General features: G+C 40.7%; 1 protein-coding gene across 1 annotated transcript in view; it reads left to right on the top strand.

Moving 5' to 3' along the window:
* LOC131737108 (collagen alpha-1(XIX) chain-like) overlaps positions 1 to 17462 on the top strand; it is a 106286-nt gene extending 88824 nt beyond the window's left edge. Inside the window, exons 51-55 of the mRNA XM_059023921.1 lie at positions 1577 to 1729; positions 7038 to 7104; positions 8234 to 8365; positions 13100 to 13177; positions 15098 to 17462. Of these exons, the coding sequence (XP_058879904.1) occupies positions 1577 to 1729; positions 7038 to 7104; positions 8234 to 8365; positions 13100 to 13177; positions 15098 to 15234 (567 nt within the window). The 3' untranslated portion in view covers positions 15235 to 17462. The remainder of the gene's footprint in view (positions 1 to 1576; positions 1730 to 7037; positions 7105 to 8233; positions 8366 to 13099; positions 13178 to 15097) is intronic.
* The last annotated feature ends 442 nt before the right edge of the window (positions 17463 to 17904 follow it).

Here is a 17904-nt window from a genome sequence, read left to right as displayed (position 1 = left end):
AGACTCCACCTGCTCGACGCCATGCTCTTGGTACAACCTGTTTTTCCCATGCCACTTTCATCAATTTCCACAGAATTCGTAGAACTCCTGAAGCACTCATGTACACTCTGTATGGAACTCCATTAGGCCCTGGAGATGATGAAGCCCTTACTTTTTTCACAGCTTGCTCTACTTTCCACTTAGATGCACAGTCCTCCATTTGGTATTCTGGTGGATTGATAGGTTGGATGTCTGAAGGAATTGGCATAGGCTCCTGCCTTTTTGAATCTGTATGTGTTTCCTCCAAATATCTCTCCAGCTCAAACTTAGATACTTTTAGTGTGCCATTCTTCTCACTGGTGAATAACGTCTGTACAAATTTGAATGGGTCTTTATAAAAGTTAGTTCTCGCACGCTCCTTCTTTTTGTAGCGTTTCCGTAGGTGCTCAGCTCTGCGCAATGTTGCAAGCTTATCTTTTATGACCCTTTGTAAGAGATTGAGTCCCTCCTTCTGACTTTGTTCTGCTCTTCTCCATTGCTTCCTCAGCTGTCTCCTTTCTCTAACTTAGGTATTTAGAAATTGCAGCTTAGATTCTCTCGTGTACCAGTTCTCTGTACGTGCATGGAAATAACATTTCCACAAGCCATCTGTGAAAACAGCAAGAAAACTTTACACACAACTAATTTACATATCAACCCCCACCTTTCCCCTGCATTTGCTTGACGCCTGGTAAAAAGCCATGTTTTCTTGAGTAAAATAAACGGAGCGAATGGAAACCCAAAAATGCATTCTGCATGAGACATTTTTCTCGAGCAAATGTCTCAAGCTAAAAAAAAAATAAAAATGCATGGAAACTCCACCAAGGAGACACCACAAAGTGAGGGTATGCATGTGTTACTGGTGGAGTTTCCATGCATGTTTTTTTGTTTTGTTTTTTTAGCTTTTATTTCTGTATCTATGCAAGATCTGCATACAGAGTGAAGGCTCACTTGAACTTTACACATGTTGACTTAACTGGAACCTAGAAATGTTTATTGCTGGTGAACTATCAAGGACTGCCCAGTCCCTGACCACATTCCGGCGCCTCCTTAAGACTCACCTCTTCAAAGAGCACCTGTAGAACTCCTCTGTTTGTATCCTGGGACACTATCACCCTTCATGTAAATGTGCTTTATTTTGCTCTTATCAGCCCCTATTTTACTGCATTTAATCCTGTACTTCAGAATACTGTAATCTGCCAAGTTTTTAACCTGTAGTACTTTGTATTTAATCACATCCTGATGTAACTATCACTATTTAATCATATCCTGATGTAACTATCACTATTACCTGCTGTATTATTGAATTGTGGTTTGTCAAACTTGTACTTTACTTGAACAAAAGTTATTGTATTTCTTGCTCTTATTGTATTACTTGTATTGTAACGCTTGAAATGTTTTTGCTTACGATTGTAAGTCGCCCTGGATAAGGGCGTCTGCTAAGAAATAAATAATAATAATAATAATAATAATAATAATAATAATAATAATTACCTGTACCTTAGAAATACACTGTAATGCAAACCACAAATCATCTGTTTTCCCCTTTTCTTTACAGGGGGATCCAGGCATACCTGGAGAAAGAGGTCTTCAGGGGGTACGAGGACGACTGGGAGACAAGGGGGATGTGGGACCTATAGGACCCAAAGGTCCACCAGGAGACATTGGGAATCCAGGGCCCTTGGGCTCACCTGGTCCTCCAGGCCCGATGGTAAGACAGCTTGGTAATTGTTCAGATGTTTTTTATGGGGCCATCACAATCTAAGCCACCTCTTGTTTTTTCTTATGGGATTGCCTCATGATTTTCAAACCACTTTCAACCCTCATAATGAATTGGGCTCTGGTAATTTAACTGGGATTAATTGGCACCTGATGCATTTCCTTTATCAGTTTCTTGTTAAAAACAAGACTGCATAAATAAACTAACATGTTGTAATTTATAATAGCACTCTGAGCCAGGTTGTGGTATTATTTTTCTAACCTTATTATTATTATTATTATTATTATTATTATTATTATTATTATTATTATTATAGTAATCTGTCGAATATCCGACTGCGGTGGGACCAGAGTAAGAGCGGATATGTAAAAAGGCGGATGAATGAATCCTCTTTTAAATACCATTCTACTCAGCTGTAACAATTACTATAGTCACACAATTATAGTTTTGGGATTCAGCTTTTATTAGGGAGCTCCCCTAAATTCCTTGTTTAGAAAGCTATAGGGTATTAATGCTTGTAACAGGGTAGCCTTCTGCTGTGTGGAATGCGTGCATTCGCTGCCGAGTGACAGGCAGGAGATCGAGACGGAGATTGAAGTTGATACGCCCCGCAGATAAACAGGATTTCTTTACATATCAACACACTGAACAGCTCATGTGAACTACTAGCAATGGCAGCGCACGGAGTCTATACAACACGGTGTACGAAACCTTTGGTAGGATCTGCATTTTCTGAACTAATATTCTCTGTTCAATAATAAATTAACGTTGCTGAAGAGGTTCAACATGGCGGATAAATGGCTAGGGCGGATATGTGACGGATGGATACTCGACTGATTACTGTATTTATTATTATTATTATTATTATTATTATTATTATTATTATTATTATTATTATGTTCAATATTTTTCGGCTACTACATATGCTTTATAAATCATTGAGACCCACATGAAACAGTATGTGCATAAACAACCATAGACTTGCTCAATATATAATCTTTGACAGCATTATATTGTAGCATTTGCAGGAAAATGAAGGAGGCTCACACAGGACTTGCAGGTTTTTGAATTCACGGTTTATTCACAACTACATATCCCCGCGTCCAGGGCACGCCCCCGGTGCACCAGCCACCAATCCCAAGCAGACACAGAACCTTCCTGAACACGGTTACAGACTCAGGGTTATTACACAGCTCCCCCCTTAAAGTCCCTCATCCCCTAGGGGACCAACAAAGTCCCAAAAACAACACTGAGGTCTGCGTTGGCATCGGGGTCTTAGCTCCCCAGGTGACTTGGGACACCCTGCATCCGCAGGTGGTGGTTTGTCAGGTCCAGATGAAGGGGGACTATCCAGCAGGGCAGGGCCAGGGCTGAAGGGTGGCAGGTGCTGCAGGGCCGGGCTGTACAGGATCCTGTCTGCATTAGGAGGCAAGCCGATCATGGTGGAGCATCACCCACCGTCCTACAGGGGGGTAACTGAATCCAGTATATTACCTCCCCAATTCGCTCCAAGACCTGGCAAGCTCCTAGCCCATGGCTGTCCAGCTTGGGGCAGTGGCCCCACATCCTTCAGGGGCTGTACACCCAGACCATCTCCCCTGCTGTGAAGTACCTTCCTCGTGTCCTAGTGTCATAGTTCCTCTTCTGCTGGCAGCCCACAGCCTGCAACTGGTTCCTGGCAAAGCCATGGGCCAACTCCAGGCTGTTCTGTAGCAGCCTGGCATGCTCCAGTCCAGCTGCTGATTCCATTCTTCGGCTCCGACTGTGGTCATCTCCTAGCAAGCAACTGCCCCGACTCCACTCACCGATGCCTCCCAGCTCAGTTCCTGGTCATGGTCCTCTCCTGTCTCTGCCAATTGTCAGCTCCCTCTCCCTCTTCGGGCAGTGGTTGCACTCCTCTCTGACGCAGGGGCGCATTGGTGTGGCAAGCCCCAGCCCGGTGCTGGATCTTGAAGTGGAAGGGCTGGAGCTGCTCAATCCAGCAGGAGACCTGCCCCTCCGGCTCCTTGATGGTCAGGAGCCACTGCAGCACTATGTGGTCTGTCTGGATGGTGAAGGGAAGGTAGTGCCGGACTGCCGCGACAACTGCTAGTAGCTCCCTCCGGGTCACGCAGTACCGCCACTCTGCAACGAGAACCACGTAGACTCTGCTACCAGGTTCAGGGACTCATTGATGCCCGGGAGGGGGTAGGAGTCCTTTTTGGTCACCTCGTTCAGCCGTCTGTAGTCGACACAGAAGCGTCACTCTCTGTCCTTCTTGGGAACCATCACCGCTTGTGATGTCCAGGGGCTCTCTGACAGCTCAATCAGACCCGCTTCCTGCATCTCCCTTAGTACCTTCTCCTGTCTGGCCAGGGGTAGGCGTGGCGACATCGCAGCTTGATAGGTGTGGCCTCCCCCGTCTCGATGTGATGCTGTACTATGTGAGTCCGGCCTGTTCCTTCTGAGCTGGTGACAAAGCTGTCACGGTACTCCAAAAGCAGCCCCTCACAGCTGCAACACCAGACGGCAGTCACTGCTGCTACAGTAGCGTCCTCTCCTGGAGTTGGCGACTGGGCTGGGGTGGCTGGTGTGGGTCTGGTGGAAGACGGTGGTGGTTCCCTGGTGGAAGACGGTGGTAGTTTCGAGTTCTGGCACGTTGGTTGGGTTGGTTGGGTTGGTTGGGTCCCCGTCTTGGCTGTCTTCGGCCTAGGGTGGGGCCTGGGAGGTGCTCTGTGACTTTGTGTTGGTGGTTGTTTGGCATAGCTCGCCGGCCCCTGCGGGTCTGTCCTCGGGTTTGTGTTGGTACCCAAAGCTGGTCCCCCACAGGAGCTGGTCTCATTCGCAGTCATCGTGCAAGGGGGCTCTGGCCCCTGCCAGGCCACCCTAGGGGGGGGTGGTTGGTTCTCCCAGGTGTGCAATGGCGACAGCCGGGCCCTCCTGGAAGTGTAGGCTCCCTGTATGGAGCTCCAGCTGGCTGCTGGTGCTTCTCAAAGTCCAGGCCGAGGATGCAGGGGTCCTGTACTTCAGCTACCCACATGGGGTGGTTCACCATCCAGCCGCCCACCTGGATCGCCATGGTCCCTCTTCCCTGCATGGGCGCAGCTCCCGTTGCTGCAGGTGTCCCGGTTGTGTGTGGGGACCGGCCGAGCGGAGGTCCTGTGTGGACGTGGCCCATATATCGTACCATGAGTGTTTGTTTGTTTTGTCTCTAATCCTTGCTTGTTGTTGTTAGTAGACGACTAACACGTTCTGGAGCCGACACCAGAGGCCAGCACCAACCCAGACATCACTGCACTTGTATCACGATATAGATTGTATTTACACCACGAGCATTACATCACACACCCAGGACTGGTGACTGTGTTTGTATATTGTGTGTGTAAATTGACTGTGTTTTTATTATTTGGGACTGCAAACCCTTTATTTATAATGCAAACCCTTCATTTACATGGCTTTGTATTGCCTGGGATTATTGTTTAACCCTTTGCGGTTCATTGTCGGACCTGGTCCGACATTGCAATTATTCCTATCAGGTCCATTGTCGGACCCTGTCCGACATCATTATAGAAACGCAAAAAACAGGTTTTAGTCGTTTTTTCTCCGGAAAAAGTCGAGAAAACCATTCAATGGCCGAGTGGGAACGACAGGAGCCGAGACAAGTCGAAAAAAAAAAAAAAAAAAAAGGCGTATCTCATGAATAGTCATACATGGCCCTGGTATCAGATAACGGGGCGGTCGTAAGTAAACAAGCTGGCTGATAGTAAGTCAGCGCACAGAGAACACAGACATTTGCAGAGCTTTTTTGAGATGTTATAGTAATAAAATAATGACTCGGATCGCATTATTGAGGAGTTTGGTGATAAAACGAATGATCAGGAGATGATTGATCGGTATGTACGACTATTATTATTATTATTATTTATTTCTTAGCATATGTGAAAGCTATAGCGAACGAAAGGGTGGGGCGGGGCTGGAGATGCCTAGTGAGTGCTTTGTTGTTATGCAGGGCCTTTTAAACCCGTTTGACTGTGAAAAAAAATACTTTTAAACAGCGCGTCTAAAATTAACTGCGCGTGTGAAAATAAATTAGACCTGGCGTGCCTGACGCGCATTTAATAAATGGACCGCAAAGGGTTAAGGTCACCAGACCTGGATTACAAAATAAATCACTTTCTGATTGCATTATCACTGTCTGTCTCTTCCCTGCAAACCACTTTGCCACACCCACCCTCTCTTGACCTCCCCGATCTCGCATGGGCCCAAACATCTTCCCTCTCGGTCGCTAACTCAAACGATTCCTGTAGCCGGGCCAGCTGGACCTGCACACGTAGCTCCCTGAGCCCCAGGGCCTCCAAAAACTGATCCCACCCAGCTCCTGGACCGCTTGCGGCATGTGGGCATAGGCCTTCCTAGTTAGTTCCTCTACCTCTGTTGCTAATACCCTCAGTGGCTTCCTCAGACCAGGCTGTAGGCTGCTCCGAATAACAGCACTGCAATGCCCCCATCAATGCCCCATAGTCCAGCCTCTGCCGCGGTGCCAGGGTAAATTGACACGGCAAGGTCTACAACGATCCTCGCCTCCATTTCCCACAGCATACGGTCCATAATCTCACTTCTGTACACCAATGTAGCGTTTGCGTGAAAATGAAGGAGGCTCACACAGGATTTGCAGGTTCTCGAATTCATGGTACATTAAGCATGCTGCTTTACCAGCCAGTGGTACAACTGCAGCTGAACAGCGTAGTGCTACTCAGACTGTGACAAATAAGAAAAAAAAAAAAAGTCCAAAAATACACTGTTTCGGCCATGTGCTGCAGCCACCAAGTACTGTCTCTGTTTACTCTTTTCTGTAGTCCCACTTCTCTTCTGCTCTCTTTGGCTGTTTCTTCTGCGCTCTTTCTCTCACTCCAGCTTGTCTCTCTTTCCCAGCAGCAGCCTGCTAAATTTCCCCGTATCCAGGGCACGCTCCCGGTGCACCAGCCACCAATCCCAAGCAGACACGGCTTCCCGCTCTTGATCCCTTGATAGTTGCAACACCTCGTCCCTTGGTTTGTTCCAACAATATTGCAACTGGGTACCACTCGCACAGAGCCCCTGATTGGTGGCGATTCTCCCGTATCTGATGTCCCTGAACACCTGCTGCAATTGAACTGTTGACTCTGGGTCACAGAACCTCCCTGAACATGGTTACAGCAGACCCAGGGTCGTTTCAGTATTTTAAAATGTATTTGATGCGAAGAGTGTGATTTTGTTCACAACCCAATTTTGTTATCATTTTAAAGTAATATCTAACCACAACTCTCATTTATCACATTAGGCTGATGCGGCTTTTTTTGAGGAATTAAGAAGATTTATTCGAGAAGAAGTTTTAAGGGTATTTGAAGGTAAGTCGTAAGTGGAGTTTTTTTTTACAAGAACGTTTATATACATTTATGCACATTTGCGGTTTCTCTACCAGTGGTTTGGAATACCAGCAATCATGTTTGTCTTTTGTTGTTTTCTTTATGCAACCACTTACAAAAAGTCAGTCAGGTATTGATAATGTTGTTACCACCCAAATAGCACTGATTAATCAAATGTTGTTTTGAGCATCACCAAGGAGATAAATAATTTAAATTCTGCCTGAGAAGAATTGTCTGAGAATAAGAGAATCTCATATCAATGTGGACAGTCTTGTGAAAGAAACCCACTTTAGAAGAAGCTAAGGCGAATGTTGTTTTGAGCATTACCAAGGAGATAATTAATTTAAACTCTGCCTGTCTTCTGTGTTGCTAGTGATATCTCTCACATCAATGATGATTTGCTATTTTAATGTCTGTACCTGTTTGGATTACAAATGGGTCTGCAGATACTTTTTAAAGGGCTATTTTACCTTTAACTTTACAGACATCTAAAGTTCTTTTGCACTAAGACCACAGAAATAAATACCTGTATCAGGGCTGATTCGACACCTACCTCAACTAGTGACCTACCATATAGAGCTTTCTCTTTAAAAAAAGCCACAACTTAAAGCTGCTTAGATTCTTACATTGTAAAGGTGTTTTGTTTTTTTGTATTATGTAACATACAGCAGGGGTTCCCAAACTGGGGGTCCTCGAAATGGTTTCACAGGGGAAATAGCACAATTAATCTATAACACCTTTGTATGGTGTTGTATGTATCAAGGGGGGTTAGGAAGGTGTAGTCTTGCATTAATATGATTCCTTAAAACATTTCATGGAGATTTGCATCAAAAGTGGATGTACGAGCTTGATTTAGATCCAGCTAGCTGAAATATACTTTTCTTAAAATGTTTACTTTTTGATTATTTATTTTATGTTTATTTCATTTACCTAAGTGAGCGAATAAATTGCCCAATAAAACACGGTGCATCATCAGCCTTTATTCTTTCATTCTTCCAAGTGTGCACCAGAAAACCAGAAATGATTGTTTAGATACAGTTTAGAACACAAATGCCCTGGTGGTGCCAGCCTTGGTGTTGCATCTTGACATTCCACCTATCTTGTATTGCAGAGAGGATGTCTGGCTTTGCCCCACACATGAAGTACCCAGCTGCAATACTAGCTGCTCATGGAAGACCAGGCCCTCCAGGCAATGATGGGTTACCTGGGCAACCAGGGGAGCCTGGGTCACCTGGACCTCAAGGTAGAAGCATTTACACTTACTCTGCAACTTGAGGTGCTGACTCTCAGATTTTTCTCATTGGTAGATCATGACAATTAGTTCTACTTATTAAACACTTTTAGAATAATAAGCTGTGCCTGGCTTTTATCAGAATTATAGCACTTGTAGCAATCGATGCAGAGTACTGCCTAGTTCATGCCCCTACTAATAACTGATAGTGTTTAGAATTGACCCAATCAGTAATGTCCAGGTGATCATCATGGTAGCACCATTATTTATATTTCTCTACGTTGTCGTTTCTATCCAAAGGGCATACAAACATTGTGCAATAGCAAAATGAGAAAGAAATGATAGAAACGTATAGTGCAGTCAAGAAGGGTGAAAAAAAGATTTGTAAAGGGGACCAAAGAAAAACGCCAGTGAGATTAATGAAACTAGATTGAACTTTTTTGTAAGGATTCACAGTTATTGTATTTTGCTAGCTGAATATCTTGGTTTGATCTGAGACCTGAGCAGGATGTGGAATGAAGACCAGGAAAGAATTGCCAAGTGAGATCGACTCAAGTGAATATGAAGATAAATGAAGAATTGTCTGAGAATAAGAGAATCTCATATCAATGTGGACAGTCTTGTGAAAGAAACCCACTTTAGAAGAAGCTAAGGCGAATGTTGTTTTGAGCATTACCAAGGAGATAATTAATTTAAACTCTGCCTGTCTTCTGTGTTGCTAGTGATATCTCTCACATCAATGATGATTTGCTGTTTTAATGTCTGTACCTGTTTGGATTACAAATGGGTCTGCAGATACCTTTTTTAAAGGGATATTTTACCTTTAACTTTACAGACATCTAAAGTTCTTTTGCACTAAGACCACAGAAATAAATACCTGTATCAGGGCTGATTCGACACCTACCTCAACTAGTGACCTACCATATAGAGCTTTCTCTTTAAAAAAAGCCACAACTTAAAGCTGCTTAGATTCTTACATTGTAAATGTGTTTTGTGTTTTTTGCATTATGTAACATACAGTAGGGGTTCCCAAACCAGGGCCCTCGAATATGGTTTCACGGGGGCAGTAGCACATACAAAAATTCTCTCCCAGATGACCCTGACAGCAATGCTCCCCAGAACAGGGGATCAATGCATTTACACGGATGCTGTTGTTAGGTGCTTGGAGATATTTCAAATGTTACATTGAAGTCAGCTTGTGCCCATGCTAACAGTATGTATCATTATACACCAAAACTATTATATTAACGCACTTTATTAAAAAATAAATGCAACATTTCTGCCAATGTGTGGTTTTTCTGTTCTTGATATTTTCTTCCACCTCCAGTACATAAATAAACCACAACCACAAACATAATGAGAGCAGTAGTACTTCTACCGATACACATGAACAACCTCTAACTAGAGATATCAACATTTGAGTTGGGTATCCTCAACCAGGATGCTTAATGTCATGGGGGCCTTGAGCTAGGAAAGTCTGGGAACCCCTGACTCAGTGTGTGGCCTTTTTGTACTTAGGTATAGTATGTATAAGATATATTTAAATGTTCTGTTGTCTTGTGCTGTCATTAAAGTTCAGATTAGACTATTTCAAATAATATATTTGTTTTGAGGTAAATAATACTTAACTCTGTGTTCAACCATAACTTTCAACTCAGACAAACATTTCCACAATGTCTCTTTTTAGTATTATTATTACAACAACAAAGAAAACTGTTGCATTTGATTAACAATTATATAATATCATTATAATCAGTCTGAAACACCTGTGCTTTGTCTTAATTTCTAAGTTGAAGTATTGTCTGTACCGTAGCAGCCTGGTTATTACAAATCAATACTATGATTATCTCATGTTTGATTTTTTTTTTAATCTATAGGTTTTATAAGTATTGTTACCCTTACTGTTGTTTTGGAACCTCTGGCAGTGCTGTTGAGTGTGCTTCAAATTTTCAGTGTATGAGAGTGACACATTTTTTGCTAAAGGCAACTTTCACAATGCTCCACTGATTTCATGCATACACTGTTTAGTTTTTCTGCTGGCTATAGGCAGTGCATCTATTATATAAAATGCCTTTGCTGGCCTAGATTAAATCATGTATCTTTTAAGATACCTGTATCAGAGTATCAATATACCATATTATAGTGCAAAACTAGTATAAAATGGTTAAAATGCCAGAAACTATGCAGCAAAACATACCAACACAGCGTGGTCCTAGCCAGTCATTCTGTAACAGAATGTAAATCATTAAGAATGGAACTTTGTGTACCAAGATTATTCAAACCAATATCAATGTATAGTGTGTCATTGTGTTTTTTTTCCATTTTCAAAGCCCCTGTGTCCGTATTAATATTTGCAAGAATGCTCTTCAGTGGAAGCATACACAACACATTCACGATCCCTGACCCCCCCCCCCCCCCCCCCCTCAAAAAAAACCAACAACAACTATTGCTCTTGATTTCTGAATCAAAATATGTGACGTCAGGAAGGGACATTTTACTGTTTGAAATGGTGGCGGTATACAGTATAATCTCACAGTTTAACCTATTCTCCCACCCTTGTAACCTAAGGACACCTTTACCCTGACTGGATTTATTCAGAAATAAGTTATATGTGCTGTAGGCCTAAATTGCAGGTCCTGTGGCTTGCTTTGCTTCAAATGTGGCTTCCTCTCTGTTGATAATTGAGGTACATATGCAATCGAAAGTACAAGTTTGATGTTGCATTTTGCTGGGTGTTCACCAAGTGTGCTGTGAATGTTGTTGGTTTTGTTCATTTTGTAAGCAGACATCTGTTTTGCTTATGTGCTTGGCATCTTAAACCAGTCATATTGCCTGCTTTGCATTGTGGTCATGAAGTTGCAGAGCCCTTTACGTCATTGACTGGCGCTCTGAAGGTTAGAATTAGTCTGCTTGTTGTGCTTTGCAGAATCATTTCAAATGTTTTCTTTATGGTCGCTGGTAATTGTAAATGTCAGTTCTTAAAAGTTGTAGGAAGTACCCAATTAATACATATACAGTATAAATATATTACTACACTGTGCACTATACATGCATTAGTATAGTATATTATACAGTAGTAACAGTAAACCGCAAGCATACACATATTGTATCCTCAGAGTTTTAAGGTGTGTCCTGTTTTTTTTTTTTTTTATGTACAGGAAATAGTATACAGTATACTGATACTGTTGTCTGCTTGCGCTCTATTCCACTTTCAAAGTATGCATTGTGGCCTGCCTTTGGTTTGTATACTTTGTATTGATATGCTTGTTATTTAGCTCAGCCAGACAGCTTCCTCAGAATGCAGTCATCAGCTTCCTTTGTGTCAATGTAAAAGTCATGTTTAATGTTATAGGTTGTAAGATACGTGATATGTATTAGCTCTGGTGTTCTTTGATTAGATACGAATATAAGAAGGTCAGGTAAAACATGTTGGCTTTTCTACCATTTCTTCTTACTAGAGTACTACCAGACCTAATCCTACCACACTTTAAAGTATAAAGCTGTAGCAGAGTCTGTCAACAGGGATCAAACAAAGATGCAGTGCTTTTTATACAGTGGTCGAAGCATAAAGTATTGGCGTTTTCAAGAGAGGATCCTCCTCTCAGAGCTTAATGTTAGCGGTAGCAATTAGTCGTTTTGATAATGAAGGGGGTTATCATCCTTGCCAGAGCCCGTGATACACATGGCATTTAACGCTTCTTGAATGTATCACATTTAGTACCACTTCCAGCCCTCCCATTATCATTGTGCATTTTCATTTGGAGTGTTTTTGTTTTATTCAGCAAAAAGTACAAGCACATACTATAGATGTGCATTATTTTTCATTGCGTATACGCATACCCATACCGATGCACAAAATCAAAATTCCTTACACATACACATACGCAATATTTTTGGATTGCGCATAGATTGCGTATTTGCTTAAGTATGTTTTGGACAGAGAAGTTTTTATTGAGCAACCAGAATACACAGACAGAACAGAGTGACAGAATTAGCATTGCTGGAAATGTAGTCCAGAATGATTTTAATACATAGTACATAAACGCATTGTGCTGTAACTCACCTGTATTATAGTGTGTCATAATGCGTCATGCCCACACACAACTTCCCGTGCGTTGAAAGAAAAAAAGAACAAAAAAGAGAGAAAGACCCCTGGGCTGCATTATTAGATATTTTAGCGGACCGTTTGAATTTTTACTGGACATTTCCAGAAGGTGTGGCTGAAGGTTGAGGAAGGTTGTTGTTATTGTTACATGTGGTCTATTACTTTGTTTTCATAAAATGCTTGTATTTGCATAATTACTGGCATAGAATTTAGTAAAAGCGGTACAAATTCCGAGCTATACGCGTACTCAATACGCAAATATGAAGGTCGTGTGTACGCATTCGCATACTCAATCGCAAGTATGTCATTTTGAAATATGTAATACACATACGCAGTCTTTTCATACTCACCACATCTCTAGCACGTACCCAGGTGATGCTGTTTTGAAAAACAGTTCAACAACAAAATTTTAAAAAAAGATGTTCAGAGACTTTGAAAGCACATTACAAATAAAAATGTCGGTCCCATATTGCAGGAAAAAGAGAACAAATAAATACTCTGACCAGATCATCCATGGTGTGCAAACGTATTGCTAAGCAAATCTACAGTGTGGGAAAGCATTAGACAATGACACAAAAGGGTTACAGGTATCTAGCATATAACTGTATATAAATTCACAGTCGACTTTGTTTTTTGTGTAGGCTACCGCGGCCAGAAAGGAGAAAGAGGACAACCTGGCATAGGACTTCTAGGAGATCCAGGTCCAGCAGGGCCTCCAGGTAAGCAGAGAGTCATGATTCATTCCAGCCATTACTACTGCACACTGTTTCCAATGTCTTGTGGCAATGTGAAACTAATGTGACATTGAAAGCTGAGAGAGAGACTATTTGATGTTCAACAAACCTTTATTTTTACTATGCACAACATTTACCCTCTCCCTAAAGAAGGGAGGCAATACAGCCCCAATACAGACAGTGGCTCCCCGTTGACACAGTGCAAACATGCAGTTAATAACAATATATATATATACCAACCACAAAACATTAAAAAAAAAAAAATCATAAAACCATTCACCTTTTGTTTTTTTCTCACACAATTAAAAAGATCCCTAATTAAAAAGCAGGAGAAGAAACTCTCAGAGGAATAGCAGCAGCTCATTATTATCTATGGCACACAAAGTCACCTGTGCTCCCCACACGTGCTCAAAAGTTCCCAAGTCTTTAGTGAGGGTGTAATAGTTGAAGTCCTGACTCTTCCTACTTTTCAGGATAGCCAGCTTGGCTTGCCCCACCAGGAAATTTGCCATTTGGTACTTATGCTTGTAGCGCTTTCTGTACTGCACCCTGAAAATAAACACAGTGGGGGAGAAATCCAGGGTGAGATCATTGAACACTTTCCTCAGTACAGAGAGTGGCTGAAATAGTCTGAAGCAGTCTAATATTAGGGACTAATATTTGTGCCATCAGGCCAGCGAATCAGACTCTCCATAGCACCAGGGGTGAACACCACCTGCAGGGCAGAGAGGAACCTGGAAACAATTCTTTCTGACCTGACTCCCAGCCTCTTAGCCAGGCTGTCAACACTCATCCACTGTGTCCAGGCTGTTGAAACTATGTCAGAGCATAGAGGCCTCTATGTTGTTTATAATCAGTGCTCTGCACCTGAAAGAGAGCTGGAGCAACAACCAACGCCACAACCTCAGCTTGCTCTGGACTTTCTCAAAAAGCCCGGCACAGTTCTTCTGGGTCTTCCCGGTCTCACCCAGGAACAGCCTGGCGTTTCTTACATTACATTTTTTTGCATTACAAATTTTAAAAAAACGCCACTCTCTTTTGAGGATTTCTGGCCCCTTTAACATTCGATGCACCAATCTGAAAAGCGTCCATTTTGTTGGATAAAGATTAATAAAAATCACAAAAGACAGTAAAGGAAAGACACAACAGAAATAAAAAGATAAAACAAATCTGATTATTCACTTCACATTTCTGAAAGAATAGTGTAAATATACATATTTTTTATCACTTAAAAATAAATCCAGAAAACATTTGCCTTATTGACACACTACCTGTTACACTGCATTTACAATAGGAACTTGGCATCCAGTTTAGTTTGCTTTCGGTAAATAATTGAACACACTACGTAGAGCTGCACGATTTCTTTAAAATGTTTTCAACAAAAAAGACACCAGCTGCATCAAAGATTAGAAATATTTCTGCTAAAGGTCACTCTGCCCAGTAAGGAAGGGGACATTTCACATCTTTTGATATTCTTACATTTATTTCTGTTTTTATTTTGTTTGATGGTGAAAATAGAATCTTTAAAAGGTATCATTTACTGTTTTTCAGGTAAGCATTTAAATATTTAGGAACATTTGTTGTAGTTTTTTTCTGATTTTATGTTTAATCATGAAATATCTAGAAATACCTATTTTTAGACTGAAATGCAGAGGTCATTTCATTTAAAAAGGGAGCAAGCTATAAAAATACAAGCTGTTTCATAGGTTGTTAAATATTCCAGCTGTGCGTTTACCACCTGTTGCATTAAACATTATTGGTCGGTAGGGGTACTTTTTGATTCTGTGTACCCAGAGGGTTATGGATTGATCATGCCTGTTTCTTAGAAGCTTTACCTTAGAATGATTGTGTATTTCGAAGCTCTGGATAATGTACTGTATTAACACCTGTTCTGTTTACTCCTAGGCCCGACCGGGACAGGTCATCCAGGCCTACCTGGTTCCCCTGGCCCTGCAGGCCCACAAGGGCCCCAAGGATTGAATGGAAGGTGTAACCCAGCTGACTGTTACTATCCTGTATCCAACCCGCGACGGAACGGATAGGAAACTCACAACCAGTCTCATATTTATTTTTGTAAAACAGCAGTACTTTGAAGATTAGTTTAAAGTACAGTGTTGCTGTCTGTAGACTCTCCTAAGAGAGTCCTTTCAGAACATTTTACAGTTTAAATTATTTATTCAATTTCTTTAGAGATCTGTATCTCTTTGTTTTTTTTTTTTCTAGAACCCATCCAGACTGCATTCCATGCATGAGTTTGTATGTGAAGTTCCATATTCCTACATATTCTATTGTACTTTTTTATTGTTATCTTCTATTTGCAATGTGCCATGTTCCTTTTTTTTCCCCAAAGTTGGGGCAAATAGCCTGAATAAGCTAAGAAATATAAACACAGAATTTTTAGTACATAGGTTTTGAGGTGATTCTTAAAAGGGTGATTCCTGATCAACAGTCTCCTAAAACAATTGCTGGACGAATTAAGACAGTATGCCTTAATTAACAGCGGTATCGCTGGACGAATTAAGACAGTATGCCTTAATTAAGTTGTTCTTTTCATTTAGGAAATCATCCAAAACTCTAAATAGTTTGAGTGTTTATCATTATCAATGCAGCTGGTTTCTATCTACACCTGTGGTTGTGTATTTTATTTCATTTACTGTCAGTCAGGTATATTGCATGGTTGTGAAACAACTTGTTATTCTCAATTACTTTTGTGATAGACACTTTTGGTATCTGTATTGTAGTTATCCATTTCTTTTTCACTATGGGCACAATGGACTCAGCGTCCATCCGTTGTGCTGGAGAGATACCGCTGTTAATGCATTGCACAGGTAATTAACATTGCTATACTTTACAGTGCATGTTGAACATTTGTATAAGAACTGCATATGCTGCTGTCTTGAATGGTGTTATGTGTATATTTGGGGTTTTATCAGAGTAAATATTTCAACATTGAGGACTTATAATTTCTGCTATCAGATTATTTTTTCACAATTATTGATTTATTTGATTTTTTTTTGGGACAGATATTTTAAAATGGCATTTGTCATTTTAATATTTTAATAATTCAGAAGAGTACATACTGTGTGTGTTCTGTTTGCATTAGTAATGGAATGCAGTACTGTTAACTATTTATTTTCCAAACTCATACATTTCTTTTGTGAGTCAACTGCTCACGTCTTAAGGATAGGAGATTTTTACAAGATAGAAAACCTTATTTTCTTTGGCTTTACATTCCCATACAGCAAAAGCTAATGAAGACAAAATAGGCTTATTCTGTGAAATATTCTAATATAAAGATACACCTTATAGTTCAACTATTTAAAAACAAAAAAAAAAAGAAAAGTTTTGATGGTCTGCGAGTCCCTTATGAAAGTTTTTGCACTTTATTTTGGCGTTTCCCATGGTTGTACTATGCATTTACAATTGTTCACTCTGGTAGTGCCGTAATATGCTTTACAATATCTTGCTGTTTGTTACAACACTTACCTTTGCTTTACCACGCTTTCCCTCTATTTTATTACACTTTTCTATGCTTTTACTGTGGGGAATGTTTATAAAGGGTGTTATAAGAGCTTTTTTTTCCTTTTGACTAGGTTCCATAAATTTGAGGTTTGATGTGTTTACATATGACACTTCAGAAATATGCCTGCCACTTAAGACACTTAGGTAAAAGAATTTGATAACTCACGTTGACATCTTCTTTACTGAAGGCATCAGTTGTGGGCATTGTTAATGAAACAATTAGTAAAACATTCTGCAGGGTAAATTAGAAGTAGAACATTGTAAAATAGAGTAGGCAGCCAATAGGATTAAAATCTGTTTTCTTAATTGAAGCTTTAATTAGAGATATTTGATTTAGATTAATGCCATTTCAGAGTTTTATTTTTCTTGGCATCCGATAGCTCCCAGGTGTGTCATAAATTATATTACAATATAAATGTTTTCTGTCTAACTTTAGAGAAGGCTTGCTGGTAGAAAATATTAAAGGTTATTTTTGCTGTCTATTATTCAGTAACGTCTTATTAACTCAGTGGAAGAAAACCAAAAAAGGTCAGCTCTCAAAAATTAGAAATGATTTCCTTTATTTAAATGTCATTTATTTTTATTTTTTTTAATGTGCAGTTCTCAGTCACGAACATGTTTCGCCCATAGGCTTCATCAGCGTTCACTGAACCCATGAACAGTTACAGTGATGGTTCTGTAGTTACTGTAAAAACAGTGTATAAGTTGCACCAGTGTATAAGTCAGCCCCCCCCCCCCCCCCCCCCACACACACACCCCCACCCCACCTTTTTTTGTGGCCAAGGTGTATACAGTAAGTCCTGAAGTTTTCAATTATAATGAGTTAATTTTTAATACAGTTAAATTTGTATCTGTTGAATTCAGACAGATGATGGCTTTGTTGTTTTTGCATGGAATAGAGTGATCGTTAGGAGTTTTAATCAAAAAGTGAGCTCAATGTTTGTTTAATTCCTTGGATAGTGGGGATAACTTGAAGGGGTTGAGGTAATATAATGATAACCAACACCTATGTTTTGACAAAGTCATATTGTATGCTTGATAAAAGGGATAGAATTAACTTAATCCAAAATTTTAATTGAACTGAAAATGAGTTGTTACATGTTTGTTTGTACTTTCCTTCACCCACCTCAGTAAAATGTGGATTAGTACTTGTTCTTAGTTCCTAATAGTCACTAATATAAAACAAATAC

This window comes from Acipenser ruthenus, chromosome 5 (assembly GCF_902713425.1).
Source record: "Acipenser ruthenus chromosome 5, fAciRut3.2 maternal haplotype, whole genome shotgun sequence".
Taxonomy (NCBI): domain Eukaryota; kingdom Metazoa; phylum Chordata; class Actinopteri; order Acipenseriformes; family Acipenseridae; genus Acipenser; species Acipenser ruthenus.
Note: the sequence above shows the minus strand (reverse complement) of the source record. Positions and strands in the feature narration are given on the sequence as shown.